Here is an 18,873-nt window from a genome sequence, read left to right as displayed (position 1 = left end):
TCTTGAAACAGACAGGGACCCTGCTGAAGCAGGTCCCTTCTCAGAGGTAGAGGCCACGGATCCTCCGTGATCATCTCTTGAAGTTCCGGGTACCAAGTCCTTCTTGGCCAATCCGGAGCCACTAGTATCGTTCTTACGCCTCTTTGCCGTATAATTCTCAATACTTTTGGTATGAGAGGCAGAGGAGGAAACACATACACCGACTGGTACACCCAAGGCGTTACCAGCGCGTCCACAGCTATTGCCTGCGGATCTCTTGACCTGGCGCAATACCTGTCCAGTTTTTTGTTGAGGCGAGACGCCATCATGTCCACCATTGGTCTTTCCCAACGGGTTACAAGCATGTGGAAAACTTCTGGATGAAGTCCCCACTCTCCCGGGTGAAGGTCGTGTCTGCTGAGGAAGTCTGCTTCCCAGTTGTCCACTCCCGGGATGAACACTGCTGACAGTGCTATCACATGATTCTCCGCCCAGCGAAGAATCCTTGCAGCTTCTGCCATTGCACTCCTGCTTCTTGTGCCGCCCTGTCTGTTTACATGGGCGACTGCCGTGATGTTGTCCGACTGGATCAACACCGGTTTTCCTTGAAGCAGAGGTTCTGCCTGGCTTAGAGCATTGTAGATTGCTCTTAGTTCCAGAATGTTTATGTGAAGAGACGTTTCCAGGCTCGACCACACGCCCTGGAAGTTTCTTCCTTGTGTGACTGCTCCCCAGCCTCTCAGGCTGGCGTCCGTGGTCACCAGGATCCAATCCTGTATGCCGAATCTGCGGCCCTCCAATAGATGAGCACTCTGCAACCACCACAGAAGAGATACCCTTGTCCTTGGAGACAGGGTTATCCGCTGGTGCATCTGAAGATGCGACCCTGACCATTTGTCCAGCAGATCCCTCTGGAAAACTCTTGCGTGGAATCTGCCGAATGGAATTGCTTCGTAAGAAGCCACCATTTTTCCCAGGACTCTTGTGCATTGATGTACAGACACCTTTCCTGGTTTTAGGAGGTTCCTGACAAGTTCGGATAACTCCTTGGCTTTTTCCTCCGGGAGAAAAACCTTTTTCTGAACCGTGTCCAGAATCATCCCTAAGAACAGCAGACGTGTTGTCGGAATTAACTGGGATTTTGGAATATTCAGAATCCACCCGTGCTGCTTTAGCACTTCTTGAGACAGTGCTAGTCCCATCTCTAGCTGTTCTCTGGACCTTGCCCTTATTAGGAGATCGTCCAAGTATGGGATAATTAATACGCCTTTTCTTCGAAGAAGAATCATCATCTCGGCCATTACCTTGGTAAAGACCCGAGGTGCCGTGGACAATCCAAACGGCAGCGTCTGAAACTGATAGTGACAGTTCTGTACGACGAACCTGAGGTACCCCTGGTGTGAGGGGTAAATTGGAACGTGGAGATACGCATCCTTGATGTCCAAGGATACCATAAAGTCCCCTTCTTCCAGGTTCGCTATCACCGCTCTGAGTGACTCCATCTTGAACTTGAACTTTTTTATGTACAGGTTCAAGGATTTCAGATTTAGAATAGGTCTTACCGAGCCATCCGGCTTCGGTACCACAAATAGAGTGGAATAATACCCCTTTCCTTGTTGTAAAAGGGGTACCTTGACTATCACCTGCTGAGAGTACAGCTTGTGAATGGCTTCCAAGACCGTCACCCTGTCGGAGGGGGACGTTGGTAAAGCAGACTTCAGGAAACGGCGAGGTGGAGACGTCTCTAGTTCCAACCTGTAACCCTGAGATATTATCTGCAGGATCCAGGGATCCACCTGCGAGTGAGCCCACTGCGCGCTGAAATTCTTGAGACGACCCCCCACCGCCCCCGAGTCCGCTTGAGAAGCCCCAGCGTCATGCTGAGGCTTTTGTAGAAGCGGGGGAGGGCTTCTGTTCCTGGGAAGGAGCTGCCTGTTGCAGTCTCTTCCCCTTTCCTCTGCCTCGTGGCAGATATGAATATCCCTTTGCTCTCTTGTTTTTAAAGGAACGAAAGGGCTGCGGCTGAAAAGTCGGTGTCTTTTTCTGTTGGGGAGTGACTTGAGGTAAAAAGGTGGATTTCCCGGCTGTAGCCGTGGCCACCAATCCGATAGACCAACACCAAATAACTCCTCCCCTTTATACGGCAAAACTTCCATATGCCGTTTTGAGTCCGCATCACCTGACCACTGTCGCGTCCATAAACTTCTTCTGGCCGAAATGGACATAGCACTTACCCGTGATGCCAGTGTGCAAATATCCCTCTGTGCATCACGCATATAAAGAAACGCATCCTTTATTTGCTCTAAAGACAGTAAAACATTGTCCCTATCCAGGGTATCAATATTTTCAATCAGGGACTCTGACCAAGCTACCCCAGCACTGCACATCCAGGCTGTCGCTATAGCTGGTCGTAGTATAACACCTGTATGTGTGTATATACTTTTTTGGATATTTTCCATCCTCCTATCTGCTGGATCTTTAAGTGCGGCCGTCTCAGGAGAGGGTAACGCCACTTGTTTTGATAAGCGTGTGAGCGCCTTGTCCACCCTAGGAGGTGTTTCCCAGCGCGCCCTAACCTCTGGCGGGAAAGGGTATAAAGCCAATAACTTCTTTGAAATTAGCAGTTTTTTATCGGGGGCAACCCACGCTTCATCACACACCTCATTTAATTCATCTGATTCAGGAAAAACTATAGGTAGTTTTTTCACACCCCACATAATACCCTGTTTTGTGGTACCTGTAGTATCAGCAATATGTAACGCCTCCTTCATTGCCAAAATCATATAACGTGTGGCCCTACTGGAAAATACGGTTGATTCGTCACCGTCGCCACTGGAATCAGTGCCTGTGTCTGGGTCCGCGTCGACCGACTGAGGTAACGGGCGTTTTACAGCCCCTGACGGTGTTTGAGGCGCCTGGACAGGTGCTGATTGATTGTCCGGCCGTCTCATGTCGTCAAACGACTGCTTTAGCGTGTTGACACTATCCCGTAATTCCATAAATAAAGCCATCCATTCTGGTGTCGACTCCCTAGGGGGTGACATCCCCATATTTGGCAATTGCTCCGCCTCCACACCAATATCGTCCTCATACATGTCGACACACACGTACCGACACACAGCAGACACACAGGGAATGCTCTTAAAGAAGACAGGACCCCACTAGCCCTTTGGGGAGACAGAGGGAGAGTTTGCCAGCACACACCAAAAGCGCTATATATGACAGGGATAGCCTTATAATAAGTGCTCCCTATATAGCTGCTTTAATATATATAATTTTGCCACAATTTTGCCCCCCCTCTCTTGTTTTACCCTGTTTCTGTAGTGCAGTGCAGGGGAGAGCCTGGGAGCCTTCCTGACCAGAGGAGCTGTGTGAGGAAAATGGCGCGGTGTGCTGAGGAGATAGGCCCCGCCCCTTTTTCGGCGGGCTCGTCTCCCGCTCTTTAACGGATTCTGGCAGGGGTTAAATATCTCCATATAGCCCCCGGAGGCTATATGTGAGGTATTTTATGCCAAAAAATAGGTTTACATTGCTTCCCAGGGCGCCCCCCCCCAGCGCCCTGCACCCTCAGTGACTGCCGTGTGAAGTGTGCTGAGAGCAATGGCGCACAGCTGCAGTGCTGTGCGCTACCTTAAGAAGACTGAGGAGTCTTCTGCCGCCGATTCTGGACCTTCTTCTCTTTTCAGCATCTGCAAGGGGGCCGGCGGCGAGGCTCCGGTGACCATCCAGGCTGTACCTGTGATCGTCCCTCTGGAGCTAATGTCCAGTAGCCAAAGAAGCCAATCCATCCTGCACGCAGGTGAGTTCACTTCTTCTCCCCTAAGTCCCTCGTTGCAGTGATCCTGTTGCCAGCAGGACTCACTGTAAAATAAAAAACCTAAGCTAAACTTTTCTAAGCAGCTCTTTAGGAGAGCCACCTAGATTGCACCCTTCTCGGACGGGCACAAAAACCTAACTGAGGCTTGGAGGAGGGTCATAGGGGGAGGAGCCAGTACACACCACCTGATCATAAAGCTTTACTTTTTGTGCCCTGTCTCCTGCGGAGCCGCTATTCCCCATGGTCCTTTCAGGAACCCCAGCATCCACTAGGACGATAGAGAAAAAATGTAATTTGAGATTTTCTAAAGAAGAAAAGAAATCTCTATTTTGTAGAACGGCCGGTTCCTCTTTCCATTTAGACGCGCTGTCATACTGACCTTCACGAAGGAGGGGGCTGCACTTTCTGCTGCAGCAAAGCGTTCTGAGGTGGACTGCAGACGACGTTCCTTTGTTTTCAGGGTCTTGAATCCTCGAGACTGTATATAAACTAAGAAAAAAAACTTCCAGTCATCATTATTTACTTACATTTTAAGAGATAATAGCCCACTAATTTATACTCTATTGTGGCACTATCTAAACATTGATAATGCACGTTTCCTTTATTGGCTATAAAACCTCTTTGTAAACAAGAAGTCTGTGCACATATAATTATCTGTACATTCATTTGCATTATAAAACAAATAACTTAAAAAAACAACAAAAAAAACAAAGGCAGTAAGAACCCATAAAAAATTCAAGTGGAGCAGCAGTATAGTAGTGTAGAAGAGGCAGATGCGACAACCGAGATGGCTCTTTACCTGGCCAGCGACTGAGGTTGGCACAGACTTGCTTCAGTGGGCTCGGCGGCTGCTGCTTACAGTGTGGTCGCAGGGCACTAAATGTATTGGGGTAGCCTTAAAAAAATAAAAAATAAAAATATTAAAAAGAAAAAAAGAAAAAAGAAAGAAACCGACAAATCCAGGTAAGACTGCTTATTAGCAAATAACCAATGGGAACAATAGTGTAGCTGTTTAGAAGCTCATATACTATTAAATGTATTCTTGCAATCAAAAAATAAGATTTTACTTACCGGTAAATCTATTTCTCGTAGTCCGTAGTGGATGCTGGGGACTCAGTAAGGACCATGGGGAATAGACGGGCTCCGCAGGAGACAGGGCACTTTAAGAAAGCATTTGAATACTGGTGTGCACTGGCTCCTCCCTCTATGTCCCTCCTCCAGACCTCAGTTAGAGAAACTGTGCCCGGAAGAGCTGACAGTACAAGGAAAGGATTTTGGAATCCAGGGCAAGACTCATACCAGCCACACCAATCACAACGTATAACTTGTGATAAACTTACCCAGTTAACAGTATGAACAACAACAGAGCATCAGAGCAAGCCTGATGCAACCATAATGTAACCCTTATTTAAGCAATAACTATATACAAGTATTGCAGAAGAAGTCCGCACTTGGGACGGGCGCCCAGCATCCACTACGGACTACGAGAAATAGATTTACTGGTAAGTAAAATCTTATTTTCTCTAACGTCCTAGTGGATGCTGGGGACTCCGTAAGGACCATGGGGATTATACCAAAGCTCCCAAACGGGCGGGAGAGTGCGGATGACTCTGCAGCACCGAATGAGCAAACACAAGGTCCTCCTCAGCCAGGGTATCAAACTTGTAGAACTTTGCAAAAGTGTTTGAACCTGACCAAGTAGCTGCTCGGCAAAGCTGTAATGCCGAGACCCCTCGGACAGCCGCCCAAGAAGAACCCACCTTCCTTGTGGAATGGGCGTTTACAGATTTTTGGCAGCGGCAATCCAGCCGCAGAATGAGCCTGCTGAATCGGGTTACAGATCCAGCGAGCAATAGTTTGCTTTGAAGCAGGAGCACCCAACTTGTTGGCTGCATACAGGATAAACAGCGACTCAGTTTTCCTGATTCTAGCCGTTCTGGCTACATAAACCTTCAAAACCCTGACCACATCCAGTAACTCGGAATCCTCCAAGTCACGAGTAGCCACAGGCACCACAATGGGTTGGTTCATATGAAAAGATGACACCACTTTAGGCAGGAATTGTGGACGGGTCCGCAATTCTGCTCTGTCCATATGGAACACCAGATCGGGGCTTTTATGTGACAAAGCCGCCAATTCTGATACACGCCTAGCCGAAGCCAAGGCTAATAGCATGACCACTTTCCACCTGAGAAATTTTAACTCCACGGTTTTAAGTGGCTCAAACCAGTGTGACTTCAGGAAACTCAACACCACGTTAAGATCCCAAGGTGCCACTGGAGGCACAAAAGAGGACTGAATATGCAGCACTCCCTATACAAACGTCTGGACTTCAGGAAGAGAAGTCAGTTCTTTTTGAAAGAAAATGGATAGGGCCGAAATCTGGACCCTAATGGAACCCAATTTCAGGCCCAATGTCACTCCCGACTGTAGGAAGTGAAGGAAACGGGCCAGCTGGAATTCCTCCGTAGGGGCATTCCTGGCCTCACACCAAGCAACATATTTTCGCCATATACGGTGATAATGTTTAGCCGTCACATCCTTCCTAGCCTTTATCAGCGTAGGAATAACCTCATCCGGAATGCCTTTTTCTGCTAGGATCCGGCGTTCAACCGCCATGCCATCAAACGCAGCCACGGTAAGTCTTGGAACAGACAGGGCCCCTGCTGCAACAAGTCCTGTCTGAGAGGCAGAGGCCATGGGTCCTCTGTGAGCATTTCTTGCAGATCTGGATACCAAATCCTTCTTGGCCAATCCGGAACAATGAGTATTGTTCTCACTCCTTTTCTTATGATTCTCATACCAAAGGTGCCGAGAGGAAGAGGAGGAAACACATAAACCGACTGGAACACCCACGGTGTCACTAGTGCATCTACAGCTATCGCCTGAGGGTCTCTTGACCTGGCGCAATATCTCTGTAGCTTTTTGTTGAGGCAGGATGCCATCATGTCCACCTGTGGCAGTTCCCACCGCCTTGCAATCTGCGTGAAGACTTCTTGATGAAGTCCCCACTCTCCCGGGTGGAGGTCGTGCCAGCTGAGGAAGTCTGCTTCCCAGTTGTCAACTCCCGGAATGAACACTGCTGACAGTGCTCTTATGTGATTCTCCGCACAGCGAAGAATTCTGGTGGCCTCCGCCATCGCCACTCTGCTCCTTGTGCCGCCTTGGCGGTTTACATGAGCCACTGCTGTGATGTTGTCTGACTGAATCAGCACCGATTTGTCGCGAAGCAGGTTCTCCGCTTGACTTAGGGCGTTGCATATGGCCCTTAATTCCAGGATATTGATGTGAAGGAAAGTCTCCTGACTTGACCACCGCCCTTGGAAATTTCTTCCCTGTGTGACTGCCCCCCACCCTCGGAGACTTGCATCCGTGGTCACCAGGACCCAGTCCTGAATGCCGAATCTGCGACCTTCGAGAAGGTGAGCACTCTGCAGCCACCACAGGAGAGACACCCTGGCCCTGGGGGGTAGGGTGATTAACCGATGCATCTGAAGATGTGATCCGGACCACTTGTCCAGTAAGTCCCATTGGAAGGTCCTCGCATGGAACCTGCCGAAGGGAATGGCCTCGTATGATGCCACCACCCTTCCCAGGACTCGAGTGCAGTGATGCACTGACACCCGTTTTGGTTTTAATAGATTCCTGACCAGTGTCACGAGCTCCTGAGCTCTCTCTATCGGGAGATAAACCTTTTTCTGGTCTGTGTCTAGGATCATGCATAGAAGAGGCAGATGAGCTGTAGGAACCAACTGCGACTTTGGAATACATAGAATCCTGCCGTGTTGCCGTTACACTTCCAGAGAAAGTGATACGCTGTTCAGCAACTGCTCTCTTGATCTCGCTTTTATGAGGAGATCGACCAAGTACGTGATAATAGTGACCCCTTGCTTCCGCAGGAGCACCATCATTTCCGCCATTACTTTGGTGAATATTCTCAGGACCGTGGAGAGACCAAACGGCAACGTCTGAAATTGGTAATGACAATTCCGTACCGCAATTCTGAGGTACGCCTGATGAGGTGGATAAATGGGGACATGAAGGTATGCATCCTTTTTGCCCCGAGACACCATAAAATCTCCCCCTTTTCAGGCTTGCAATGACCGCTCTTAGCGATTCCATCTTGAACCTTTTCAGGTATATGTTCAGGGATTTTAAATTCAATATGGGTCTGACCGAACCGTCTGGTTTCGGGACTACAACATGGTCTAATAATAACCCCCTCCTTGTTGAAGGAGGGGAACCTTGACCACCACCTGTTGAAGATACAATTTGTGAATTGCAGTTAACCCTGTTTCCCTCTCGTGGGGGGAAGCCGGCAGGGCCGTCAGTGAGGAGGCATCTTCTCAAAGTCCAGCTTGTATCCCTGAGACACAATATCTATTGCCCAGGGATCTAACAGGGAGTGAACCCACTTGTGGCTGAACTTACGAAAGCGTGCCCACACCGGGCCTAGCTCCGCCTGTGCAGCCCCAGCGACATGCGGTGGATTTTCGTAGAGGCCGGGGAGGACTTCTGTTCCTGGGAACTAGCTGTGTTGTGCAGCTTCTTTCCTCTGCCCCCGCCTCTGGCAAGAAAGGACGCACCTCAGACTTTCTTGTTTCTTTGTTCGAAAGGCTGCATTTGATAATGACGTGCTTTCCTAGGCTGTGTAGGAATATAAGGCAAAATATCAGAATTACTAGCTATAGCTGTGGAAACCAGGTCCGAGAACCCTTCTCCACACAATCCTCAGCCTTCCATATGCCTCTTAAGTCGGCATCATCTGTCCATTGCATATTCTACAGGACACGTCAAGCAGAAATCGACATAGCTTTGACTCTAGGACCCAGTATACTCATGTCTCTTTGGGCATGTTTTATTATATATATATCTCTTAAGACAGCATCTTTAATTAATATCTATCTATATCTATATCTATATCTATATCTATATCTATATCTATATCTATCTATATATATCTATATATATATATATATATATATATATATATCTCTATCTATCTATATCTAAAACTAAGAAAATTGACAACCCGAATAGAATAGTTTGGCCACAAGATTACTCAACGATGAGCAACAGTACCATGCAGACTGCCAAACAAATTTGTCCAATTATCTCACAAGATAAACAATTAAAGCAATTCAAGGCTACCACCATTTTACCATCTTACCGACGAGGTCGCAATGTGAAAGACAGAATTGTTCACAATGACATTACTCACTGCAAACCCCCCACTCCTGTACATTTTCTTACACGCAAGCCGGGCAACTACAGGTGCCTCGGCTGCACTACCTGTAGCAGCTTGGAGACGGGTGAATTCTTCTATCATCCAAGATCAGGCAAAAAATTCCGGATCTCACAGCCGTTCACTTGCACCAGTCGTCTTGTGGTTTACTACATTAAATGCCCATGTGGGCTTATGTACATCGGCAAAACGATCAGACAGTTCAAAGAGAGAATTGCATTGCACAGATCAAGCATTCGTGCAGCAATAGAAGGTCGGGGATCGGAGCAACCGGTGGCCCGTCACTTTAAAGAATGTCAACACAGCTTGGCCTCTATCAAGTACAAAATTATTGATGGTATCCCCGAAAATATTCGAGGGGGCAACCGTGGACGTCGGCTATTACAGAAAGAGGCCAGATGGATCCACACCCTACAAACGGTTAAACCATGGGGACTGAACGATATCTTGTCATTTTCATGCTTTTTATAAAGTTATGATCTTGTTGTATTTAGATACAGTATTTATGAATTGCTAGTGCATTACAGCCATTTATGTATTACTGCATTAGTTTGATGACCTGCTACTTACTGGGAGAGTCTGTGCTTTGAAATTTTTCCTTTTAGGGACTTCTCTCATTATTTTAAACATCCCTGGTATGACACGCTGTTATACAGCTACAGGGTGTACTATTGTCATACGAACTAAAGCTCCCACCTAGGTATGCACAATGTGTAACATGCATTTTCTGTATTTCCAGCCGTCTTTTGTTGTTATGGTGATGGGACACTTTCTCCTGTGCCACGCCTCCCGGGGTAAGCCGGGTCGCCGGCGCCGTCGGGTGCCTATGACGTCACAGGGACTCCCGGTGAGCGGTGGACAGGACTTGCACGAGGTGTAGGGTAAGGTATAAAATGTTTGTATTTGGTTCATTTGCAGTTTGTCTTGATAAAGGAGCGACAGCTCTGAAACGTTGACATCAGCAACTGTGTCAGCCTATCTTTTCAAGTCTCCCGAGTGCCAGTCACACACTGTCAATGTTCATATTTCCAAAGGACAGGGCACCGGAGCCATTTCTATTATAAATTACAGGAGGAGTGCCAAACCTCTATATCTACTGAATATATATATATATATATATATATATATATATATATATATATATATATATATATATATATATATATATATATATATATATATATATATATACATACACATACACACACACATATATATACTAGGGTCTCAATTTCTGCTGATAAGGTACCTGTCCACGCCGCCACAGCGCTATAAACCCATGCCGACACAATCGCCGGTCTGAGTAGTGTACCAGAATGTGCACGCTATCTGCAGGATCCCTGAGAATAGCTGTTACGTCAGGGCTACCTTTTGGGCAAACGTGACACCCTAGGGGAAGATTCCCATCATATCCTGGCCCTAGTAAGGAAAGGATACTGCCTGAGAATTCTTTGTGGGAAGCTGCAGTCTCTTGTCTGGAGATTCCCGCTCTTTTTCCTCATGAGAGGAGGGAAATTTACCTCAGCTTTCTTCCCCTTAAACATGTGTACCCTTGTGTCAGGGACAGATGAGTCATCAGTGATATGCAAATCATCTTTTATTACAATAATCATATATTGAATACTTTTCTGCCATTTTGGCTGTAACTTTGCATTATCGTAGTCGACACTGGAGTCAAACTCCGTGTTGATATCAGTGTCTATTATTTTGGATAGTGAGCATTGTGAGACTCTGAAGGTCTCTGCGCCATAGGGACAGACATGGGTAGATTTCCTGTCTGTTCTCTAATCTTTTGTGAAATAAATTCACCTTAGCACTTAATTACACAGATCCAAACAGGTGTCGGCGTTGTCGACGGAGACACCCTCTCACACACATATTTGCTCCATCTCCTCCTTGGTTCCGGTATGAATGGTCGACCATGTTATGGTCGACAGTCATTAGGTCGACCACTATTGGTCGACATGGACACATGGTCGACATGGACACATGGTCGACACATGAAAGGTCGACATGAGTTTTTAAACTTTTTTGGTGTCTTTTTTGCGTAAAGTGACTGGGAACCCCAATTAGTGCACCGCTTCGCTCGCCATGCTTCGGGCATGGTGCCTTCGCTCCGCTACCGGTTCGCTCGGCACAGATTACCGTTCCAATCGTAGTCCACGTAGATCGTAAAGTATGGAAAAGTTCCCCAAAAGAAAAAAAAAAAGTTAAAAAAACTTGTGTCGACCTTTTCATGTGTCGTCCATTTTCATGTGTCGACCATGTGTCCATGTCGACCATGTCAATGTCGACCGAATGACTGTCGACCTTAACATGGTCGACCATGTGAACGGATACCCTCCTCCTTAGGGGAGCCTTTTACCTCAGACATGTCGACACACACGTACCAACACCACACACACAGGGGATGCTCTATTTGAAGACAGTTCCCCCACAAGGCCCTTTGGAGAGACAGAGAGAGAGTATGCCAGCACACACCCCAGCGCTATATGTCCCAGGAATCACACAGTAACTTAGTGTTAACCCAGTAGCTGCTGTATATACTGTTTTTTGCGCCAAATTTATGTGCCCCCCCTCTCTTTCTACCCTCTTCTACCGTGATGCTGCAGGGGAGAGCCTGGGGAGCTTCCTCTCAGCGGAGCTGTGGAGAGAAAATGTGGCTGGTGAGTGCTGAGGAAGAAGCCCCGCCCCCTCAGCGGCGGGCTTCTGTCCCGCGATTCTGTGTAAAAATATGGCGGGGGGCCCATGCATATATACAGTGCCCAACTGTATATATGCCCACTTTTGCCAAGAGGTCTCTAATTGCTGCCCAGGGCGCGCCCCCCCCCCCCCTGCGCCCTGCACCCTACAGTGACCGGAGTATGTGGGTTTAGTGTGGGAGCAATGGCGCACAGCTGCAGTGCTGTGCGCTACCTCATATGAAGACTGGAGTCTTCTGCCGCCGATTTCGAAGTCTTCTTGCTTCTGTCACCGGCTTCTATCTTCTGGCTCTGCGAGGGGGACGGAGGCGCGGCTCCGGGATCGGACGACCAAGGGTGCGATCCTGTGTACGATCCCTCTGGAGCTAATGGTGTCCAGTAGCCTAAGAAGCAGGACCTATCTTCAGTGAGTAGGGCTGCTTCTCTCCCCTCAGTCCCACGTAGCAGGGAGTCTGTTGCCAGCAGATCTCTCTGAAAATAACAAAACCTAACAAAATACTTTCTTTTATAGCAAGCTCAGGAGAGCTCACTAAGTAGCACCCAGCTCGTCCGGGCACAGATTCAAACTGAGGTCTGGAGGACGGACATAGAGGGAGGAGCCAGTGCACACCAGTATTCAAATGCTTTCTTAAAGTGCCCTGTCTCCTGCGGAGCCCGTCTATTCCCCATGGTCCTTACGGAGTCCCCAGCATCCACTAGGACATTAGAGAAAATGTATTTGCAGAGTTGTGCTTAACCCAGGAAAATGTACAACCTTTGCATAGCTTTAGGGCAGTCATATTGAAAATGCAGCACTCCAGCTGTTTTTAATCTATGAGTCCCAGCATGCTCTGCCACAGTTCTGCTATCAGGGAATGCTGGGATGTGTAGTTTCACAACAGCTGGTGAGCCACAGGTTTGCCAGGTGGCTTTATGGTAACTCTCTGTACCGGATAACAGGTAAAATACTATTGCTGCTAAGCCAAAACTGTAATAGGACACTATTGTCACATGATAAAAGGAGCAGCTAAGTGACAAATACAGTGGCTTGCTAGTGTACAAATTAACAGTTTTGCACTTTGACTTAGTATCTCCTTTATAAAGATTAAGGGGGTAATTACACGTTGATCGCAGCAGGAATTTTGTTAGCAGTTGGGCAAAACCATGTGCACTGCAGGGGGGGGCAGATATAACATGTGCAGAGAGAGTTAGATTTGGGTGTGTTGTGTTCAATCTGCAATCTAATTTGCAGTGTAAAAATAAAGCAGCCAGTATTTACCCTGCACAGAAACAATATAACCCACCCAAATCTAACTCTCTCTGCACATGTTATATCTGCCCCCCCTGCAGTGCACATGGTTTTGCCCAACTGCTAACAAAATTCCTGCTGCGATCAACTTGGAATTACCCCCTAAGCAAAGTCATGCAAGTTGAATAGTATCACACATCATTAGTATAGTTTTCTATATACAAATAGGAAAAGAAACAAATATATTGTAGTGTGTCTATCTAACTTCCCTATCACAACCTCCCCTGATTGCTTCACGTATAACCCTTTTCTCAGTGGGACCTCACGCAATGTGAGTTTTTTTAATTTTAATTTTAAAATCAAGTGACTGCATGGTGTTGGGAGATCAATGAAGACCAGGTATGAAAAACAATGGGCTCGATTCAATTCAGCACGAACTCAATAGTGCCGGGAAGGCGCTCACAAAGCTATTCAATTCAAGGTGAGGTTATGTCCGACTAAAGGATTTCTTCTAGCACCACTCCCGGGGTGTGAGCAGAAAGCCAACAAAACTACTGGCGCAATGCTGTTTTCTGCCCTTAGCGCAGCAGAAACAGCATCGCGCAAGGCACTTAAGTTAGAGAATGCCGGTTCTCGCGACTAAACAGCAAGACGCAAGAAACGTTATTCTCTAACATAACAGTGCACCGAACTGAATAGTTTCAGGAGCTCCTTTGCGGCGCCATTCAACCCCCTCTGAATTGAATCAAGCCCAATGTGCTAAAATTACATGTTACTTTTTCATATATTAAACATTAGATACCATATGTTAAGGAAAAAGCCCCGAAATGTCTAAAGGATCTCATTACCCTCATTGTAACCCAGGACTTACCATTTTTGTTTTCAAAGAAGGATTGTGCAGATACATGCGATGTGTGCCAGTGGGCTGAGGTTTTCTTTTTATCAGCATAAAAGCCGGGAAGAAGCCTATCAAACAGCTCATCGAGTTGTGCAAGTCTCAGTTCAGACAAGCCCAGGTCCCGGAGATTAAATGTAGGCTGGAAAAACAAAACAAAACACAGCCCTTAAAACAACACAATGGATTGGTCTCAGACAGAGTAAGACTGCCTGTAAGGGAATCCTTTTTTGTATTGCTCTGTCCTTTTCTCTCCCTCCAACCCAGATGGCTGCACATGTGGAATCGGTCTGTGACTTTATAAACCTCAGTATCTTTTAGGTTTTAAAAATAAGAATTTACTTACCGATAATTCTATTTCTCGGAGTCCGTAGTGGATGCTGGGGTTCCTGAAAGGACCATGGGGAATAGCGGCTCCGCAGGAGACAGGGCACAAAAAGTAAAGCTTTCCGATCAGGTGGTGTGCACTGGCTCCTCCCCCTATGACCCTCCTCCAGACTCCAGTTAGGTACTGTGCCCGGACGAGCGTACACAATAAGGGAGGAATTTTGAATCCCGGGTAAGACTCATACCAGCCACACCAATCACACTGTACAACCTGTGATCTGAACCCAGTTAACAGTATGATAACAGCGGAGCCTCTGAAAAGATGGCTCACAACAACAATAACCCGATTTAGTTAGCAATAACTATGTACAAGTATTGCAGATAATCCGCACTTGGGATGGGCGCCCAGCATCCACTACGGACTCCGAGAAATAGAATTATCGGTAAGTAAATTCTTATTTTCTCTATCGTCCTTGTGGATGCTGGGGTTCCTGAAAGGACCATGGGGATTATACCAAAGCTCCCAAACGGGCGGGAGAGTGCGGATGACTCTGCAGCACCGAATGAGAGAACTCCAGGTCCTCTTTTGCCAGGGTATCAAATTTGTAGAATTTTTACAAACGTGTTCTCCCCCGACCACGTAGCTGCTCGGCAAAGTTGTAATGCCGAGACCCCTCGGGCAGCCGCCCAAGATGAGCCCACCTTCCTTGTGGAATGGGCCTTAACAGATTTAGACTGTGGCAGGCCTGCCACAGAATGTGCAAGTTGAATTGTGCTACCAATCCCACGAGCAATCGACTGCTTAGAAGCAGAAGCACCCAGCATTGTTGGGTGCATACAGGATAAACAGCAAGTCAGATTTCCTGACTCCAGCCAACCTGGAAACTATATTTTCAGGGCCCTGATAACATCCAGCAACTTGGAGTCCTCCAAGTCCCTAGTAGCCGCAGGTACCACAATAAGCTGGTTCAGGTGAAACGCTGACACCACCTTAAGGAGAAACTGGGGACGAGTCCGCAGCTTTGCTCTGTCCGAATGGACAATCAGATATGGCTTTGTGAGATAAAGCCGCCAATTCTGACACTCGCCTGGCCGAGGCCAGGACCAACAGCATGGTCATTTTCCATGTGAGATATATCAAATCCACAGATTTGAGTTGTTTAAACCAATGTGATTTTTTTTTTTAGGAATCCCAAAACTACGTTGAGATCGCCCAGTGCCACTGGAGACATCAAAGGGGCTGTATATGCAGTACTCCCTTAACAACTTCTGGACTTCAGGAACTGAAGCCAATTTCTTTCTGGAAGAAAATCAACAGGCCGAAATTTGAACCTTAATGGACCCAATTTGAGACCCATAGACACTCCTGTTTGCAGGAAATGTAGAAATTAACCTAGTTGAAATTCTTCCGTGGAGCCTTCCTGGACTCACACCCTGGCACATATTTTCACCTAAGTGGTGATAATGTTGTGCGGTCACCTCCTTCCTGGCTCTGACCAGGGTAGGGATGACCTCTTCCGGAATGCCTCTTTCCCTTAGGATCCGGCGTTCACCCGCCTTGGCGTCAACGCAGCTGCGGTAAGTCCCGGAACAGACACGGTTCTTGCCGAATCAAGACCCTTCTTAGTATCTCTTTAAGTTCCGGGAACCAAGTCCTTCTTGGCCAAACCGGAGCCACGAGTATAGTTCTTACTCCTCTCCTTCCTATCATTTTCAATACATTGGGTATGAAAAGCAGAGGATGGAACACATACACCGACTGGTACACCGACGGTGTTACCAGAGCGTCCCAGCTATTGCCTGAGTGTCTCTTGACCTGGCGCTTCAGGTGGGACGCCATCATAACCACCTTTGGTCTTTCCCAACGGTTTACAATCATGTGGAAACTTCCAGATTAAGTTTCCACTTTTCCGGGTGGAATTCATTTATGCTGAGGAAATCTTCCCAGTTGCCCACTCCCGGAATGAACACTGCTGACAGTGTTATCACATGATTTTCCGCCCAGCGAAGAATCCTTGCTGTCATTGCCCTCCTGCTTCTTGTGTCGCCCCGTCTGATAACGTGGGCGACCGCCATGATGATGTCCTACTGGATCAGCACCGGTTGACTTTGAAGCAGGAGTCTTCCTAGGCTCAGAGCATTGTAAATTGCCCTTAGCTCCAGTATATTCATGTGGAGAGAAGTCTCCAGACTTGACCACACTTCCTTGGAAATTTTTTCCCTGTGTGACTACTCCCCAGCCTCTCAGGCTGGTATCCGTGGTCCCCAGAACACAGTCCTGAATGCTGAGTGTGCTGCCCTCTAAAAGATGAGCACTCTGCAGCCCCCACAGAAGAGACACCCTTGTCCTTGGAGACAGGATTATCCGCTGATGCATCTGAAAATGCGATCCGGACCATTCGTCCAGCAAATCCCCTGAGATCTGCCGAATGGAATCGCTTCGTAAGAAGCCACCATTTTTCCCAGGACTCCTTGATGCACTGATACTTGGCCTGGTTTTAGGAGGTTTCTGACTAGGTCGAATAACTCCTTGGCTTTTTCCTCCCGGAGGAACACCTTTTTCTGGACTATGCCCAGAATCATTCCTAGGAACAGCAGACGTATCGTCGGAAAACAGCTGCGATTCTTGGAATATTTAGAATCCAGTCGTGCTGTCGTAGAACTACTTTAGATAGTGCTCTTCCGACCTCCAACTGTTCTCTGGAACTTGCCCTTTTCAGGATATCGTCCAAGTAAGGGATAATTTAGATGCCTTTTTTCTTTGAATAAACATCTTTTCGGCCATTACCTTGGTAAAAGGCCCGGGGTGCCGTGGATAATTCAAACGGCATCGTCTGAAACGGATATTGACAGTTCTGTACCACGAACCAGAGGTACCCTTGTTGAGAAGGGCAAATTTGGACATGGAGGTAATCCTTGATGTCCAGGGACACCATATAGTCCCCTTTTTTCCGGTTCGCTATCACTGCTCTGAGTGACTCCATCTTGATTTGAACCTTTTATGTAAGTGTTCAAAGATTTCAGTTTAGACTATGTCTCACCAAGCCGTCTGGCGTCAGTACCACAATATAGTGTGGAAAAATAATACCCTTTTCCTTGTTGTAGGAGGGGTACTTTGATTATCACCTGCTGGATATACAGCTTGTGAATTGTTTCCAATGCTGCCTCCCTGTCGGAGGGAGCCGTTGGTAAAGCAGACTTCAGAAACCTGCGAGGAGAAGATGTCTCGACTCTCCAATCTGTACCCCTGGGATAATACTTGTACTATCTAGGGGTCAACCTGCGAGTGATCCCACTGCGCGCTGAGACTCTTGAGACTACCCCCCCACCTTGAGTCCGCTTGCATGGCCCCAGCGTCATGCTGAGGACTTGGCAGACGCGGTGGAGGGCTTCTTTTCCTGGGAAGGGGCTGCCTGCTGCAGTCTACTTCCCTTACCTCTATGTCTGGGCAGATATGACTGGCCTTTTGCCTGCATGCCCTCATGGGAAAAGGAAGGATTGAGGCTGAAAAGACGGTGTCTTTTTCAGCTGAGATGTAACTTGGGGTAAAAAGGTTGGATATCCCAGCTGTTGCCGTGGTCCCCAGGTCCGATGGACCGACCCCAACTAACTCCTTCCCTTTATACGGCAATACTTCCATGTGCCGTATGGGATCTGTATCACCTGACCACTGTCGTGTCCATGACATCTTCTGGGTGATATGGACAACGTACTTATCTTGATGCCAGAGAGCAAATATCCCTCTGTGCATCTCACGTACATATATATAGAATGCATCCTATTAAATGCTCTATATGAATAAAATATTTTCAGTCAGGGAATCCGACCAAGCCAACCCAGCACTGCATCTCCAGGCTGATGGCGATCGCTGGTCGCAGTATAACCACCGTATGTGTGTATATACTTTTTAGGATATCTTTCCAGCTTCCTATCAGCTGGCTCCTTGAGGGCGGCCGTATCTGGAGACGGTAACGCCACTTGATAAGCGTGTGAGCGCCTTATCACCCTAAGGGGTGTTTCCCAACGCGCCCTAATTTCTGGCGGGAAAGGGTATAACGCCAATATTTGCTATCGGGGTAACCCCACGCATCATCACACACTTCATTTTATTTTATCTGATTCAGGAAAAACTACAGGTAGTTTTTTCACTCCCACATAATACCCTTTTTTGTGGTACTTGTAGTATCAGAAATATGCAACACCTCCTTCATTGCCCTTAACGTGTGGCCCTAATGAGAAATACGTTTGTTTATTCACCGTCGACACTGGATTCAGTGTCCGTGTCTGTGTCTGTGTCGACCGACTGAGGTAAATGGGCGTTTTTAACGCCCCTGACGGTGTTTCTGAGACGCCTGGACCGGTACTAATAGTTTGTCGGCCGTCTCACGTCGTCAACCGACCTTGCAGCGTGTTGACATTCTCACGTAATTCCCTAAATAAGCCATCCATTCCGGTGTCGACTCCCTAGAGAGTGACATCACCATTACAGGCAATTTCTCCGCCTCCTCACCAACATCGTCCTCATACATGTCGACACACACGTACCGACACACAGCACACACACCGGGAATGCTCTGACAGAGGACAGGACCCACACTAGCCCTTTGGGGAGACAGAGGGAGAGTTTGCCAGCACACACCAAAACGCTATAATTATATAGGGACAACCTTATATAAGTGT

The 18,873-nt window shown here is 47.4% G+C and overlaps 1 protein-coding gene across 1 annotated transcript in view; it reads right to left on the bottom strand.

Annotated features, from left to right (window-relative positions):
- YME1L1 (YME1 like 1 ATPase) overlaps positions 1-18,873 on the bottom strand; it is a 134,426-nt gene that overhangs the window by 98,733 nt on the left and 16,820 nt on the right. Inside the window, exons 3-5 of the mRNA XM_063921680.1 lie at positions 13,843-14,008; positions 4,596-4,691; positions 4,176-4,285 (exon numbers count right to left, since the gene is read on the bottom strand). Of these exons, the coding sequence (XP_063777750.1) occupies positions 4,176-4,285; positions 4,596-4,691; positions 13,843-14,008 (372 nt within the window). The remainder of the gene's footprint in view (positions 1-4,175; positions 4,286-4,595; positions 4,692-13,842; positions 14,009-18,873) is intronic.

The sequence above is a fragment of the Pseudophryne corroboree genome, chromosome 5, assembly GCF_028390025.1.
Source record: "Pseudophryne corroboree isolate aPseCor3 chromosome 5, aPseCor3.hap2, whole genome shotgun sequence".
NCBI lineage: Eukaryota > Metazoa > Chordata > Amphibia > Anura > Myobatrachidae > Pseudophryne > Pseudophryne corroboree.
Note: the sequence above shows the minus strand (reverse complement) of the source record. Positions and strands in the feature narration are given on the sequence as shown.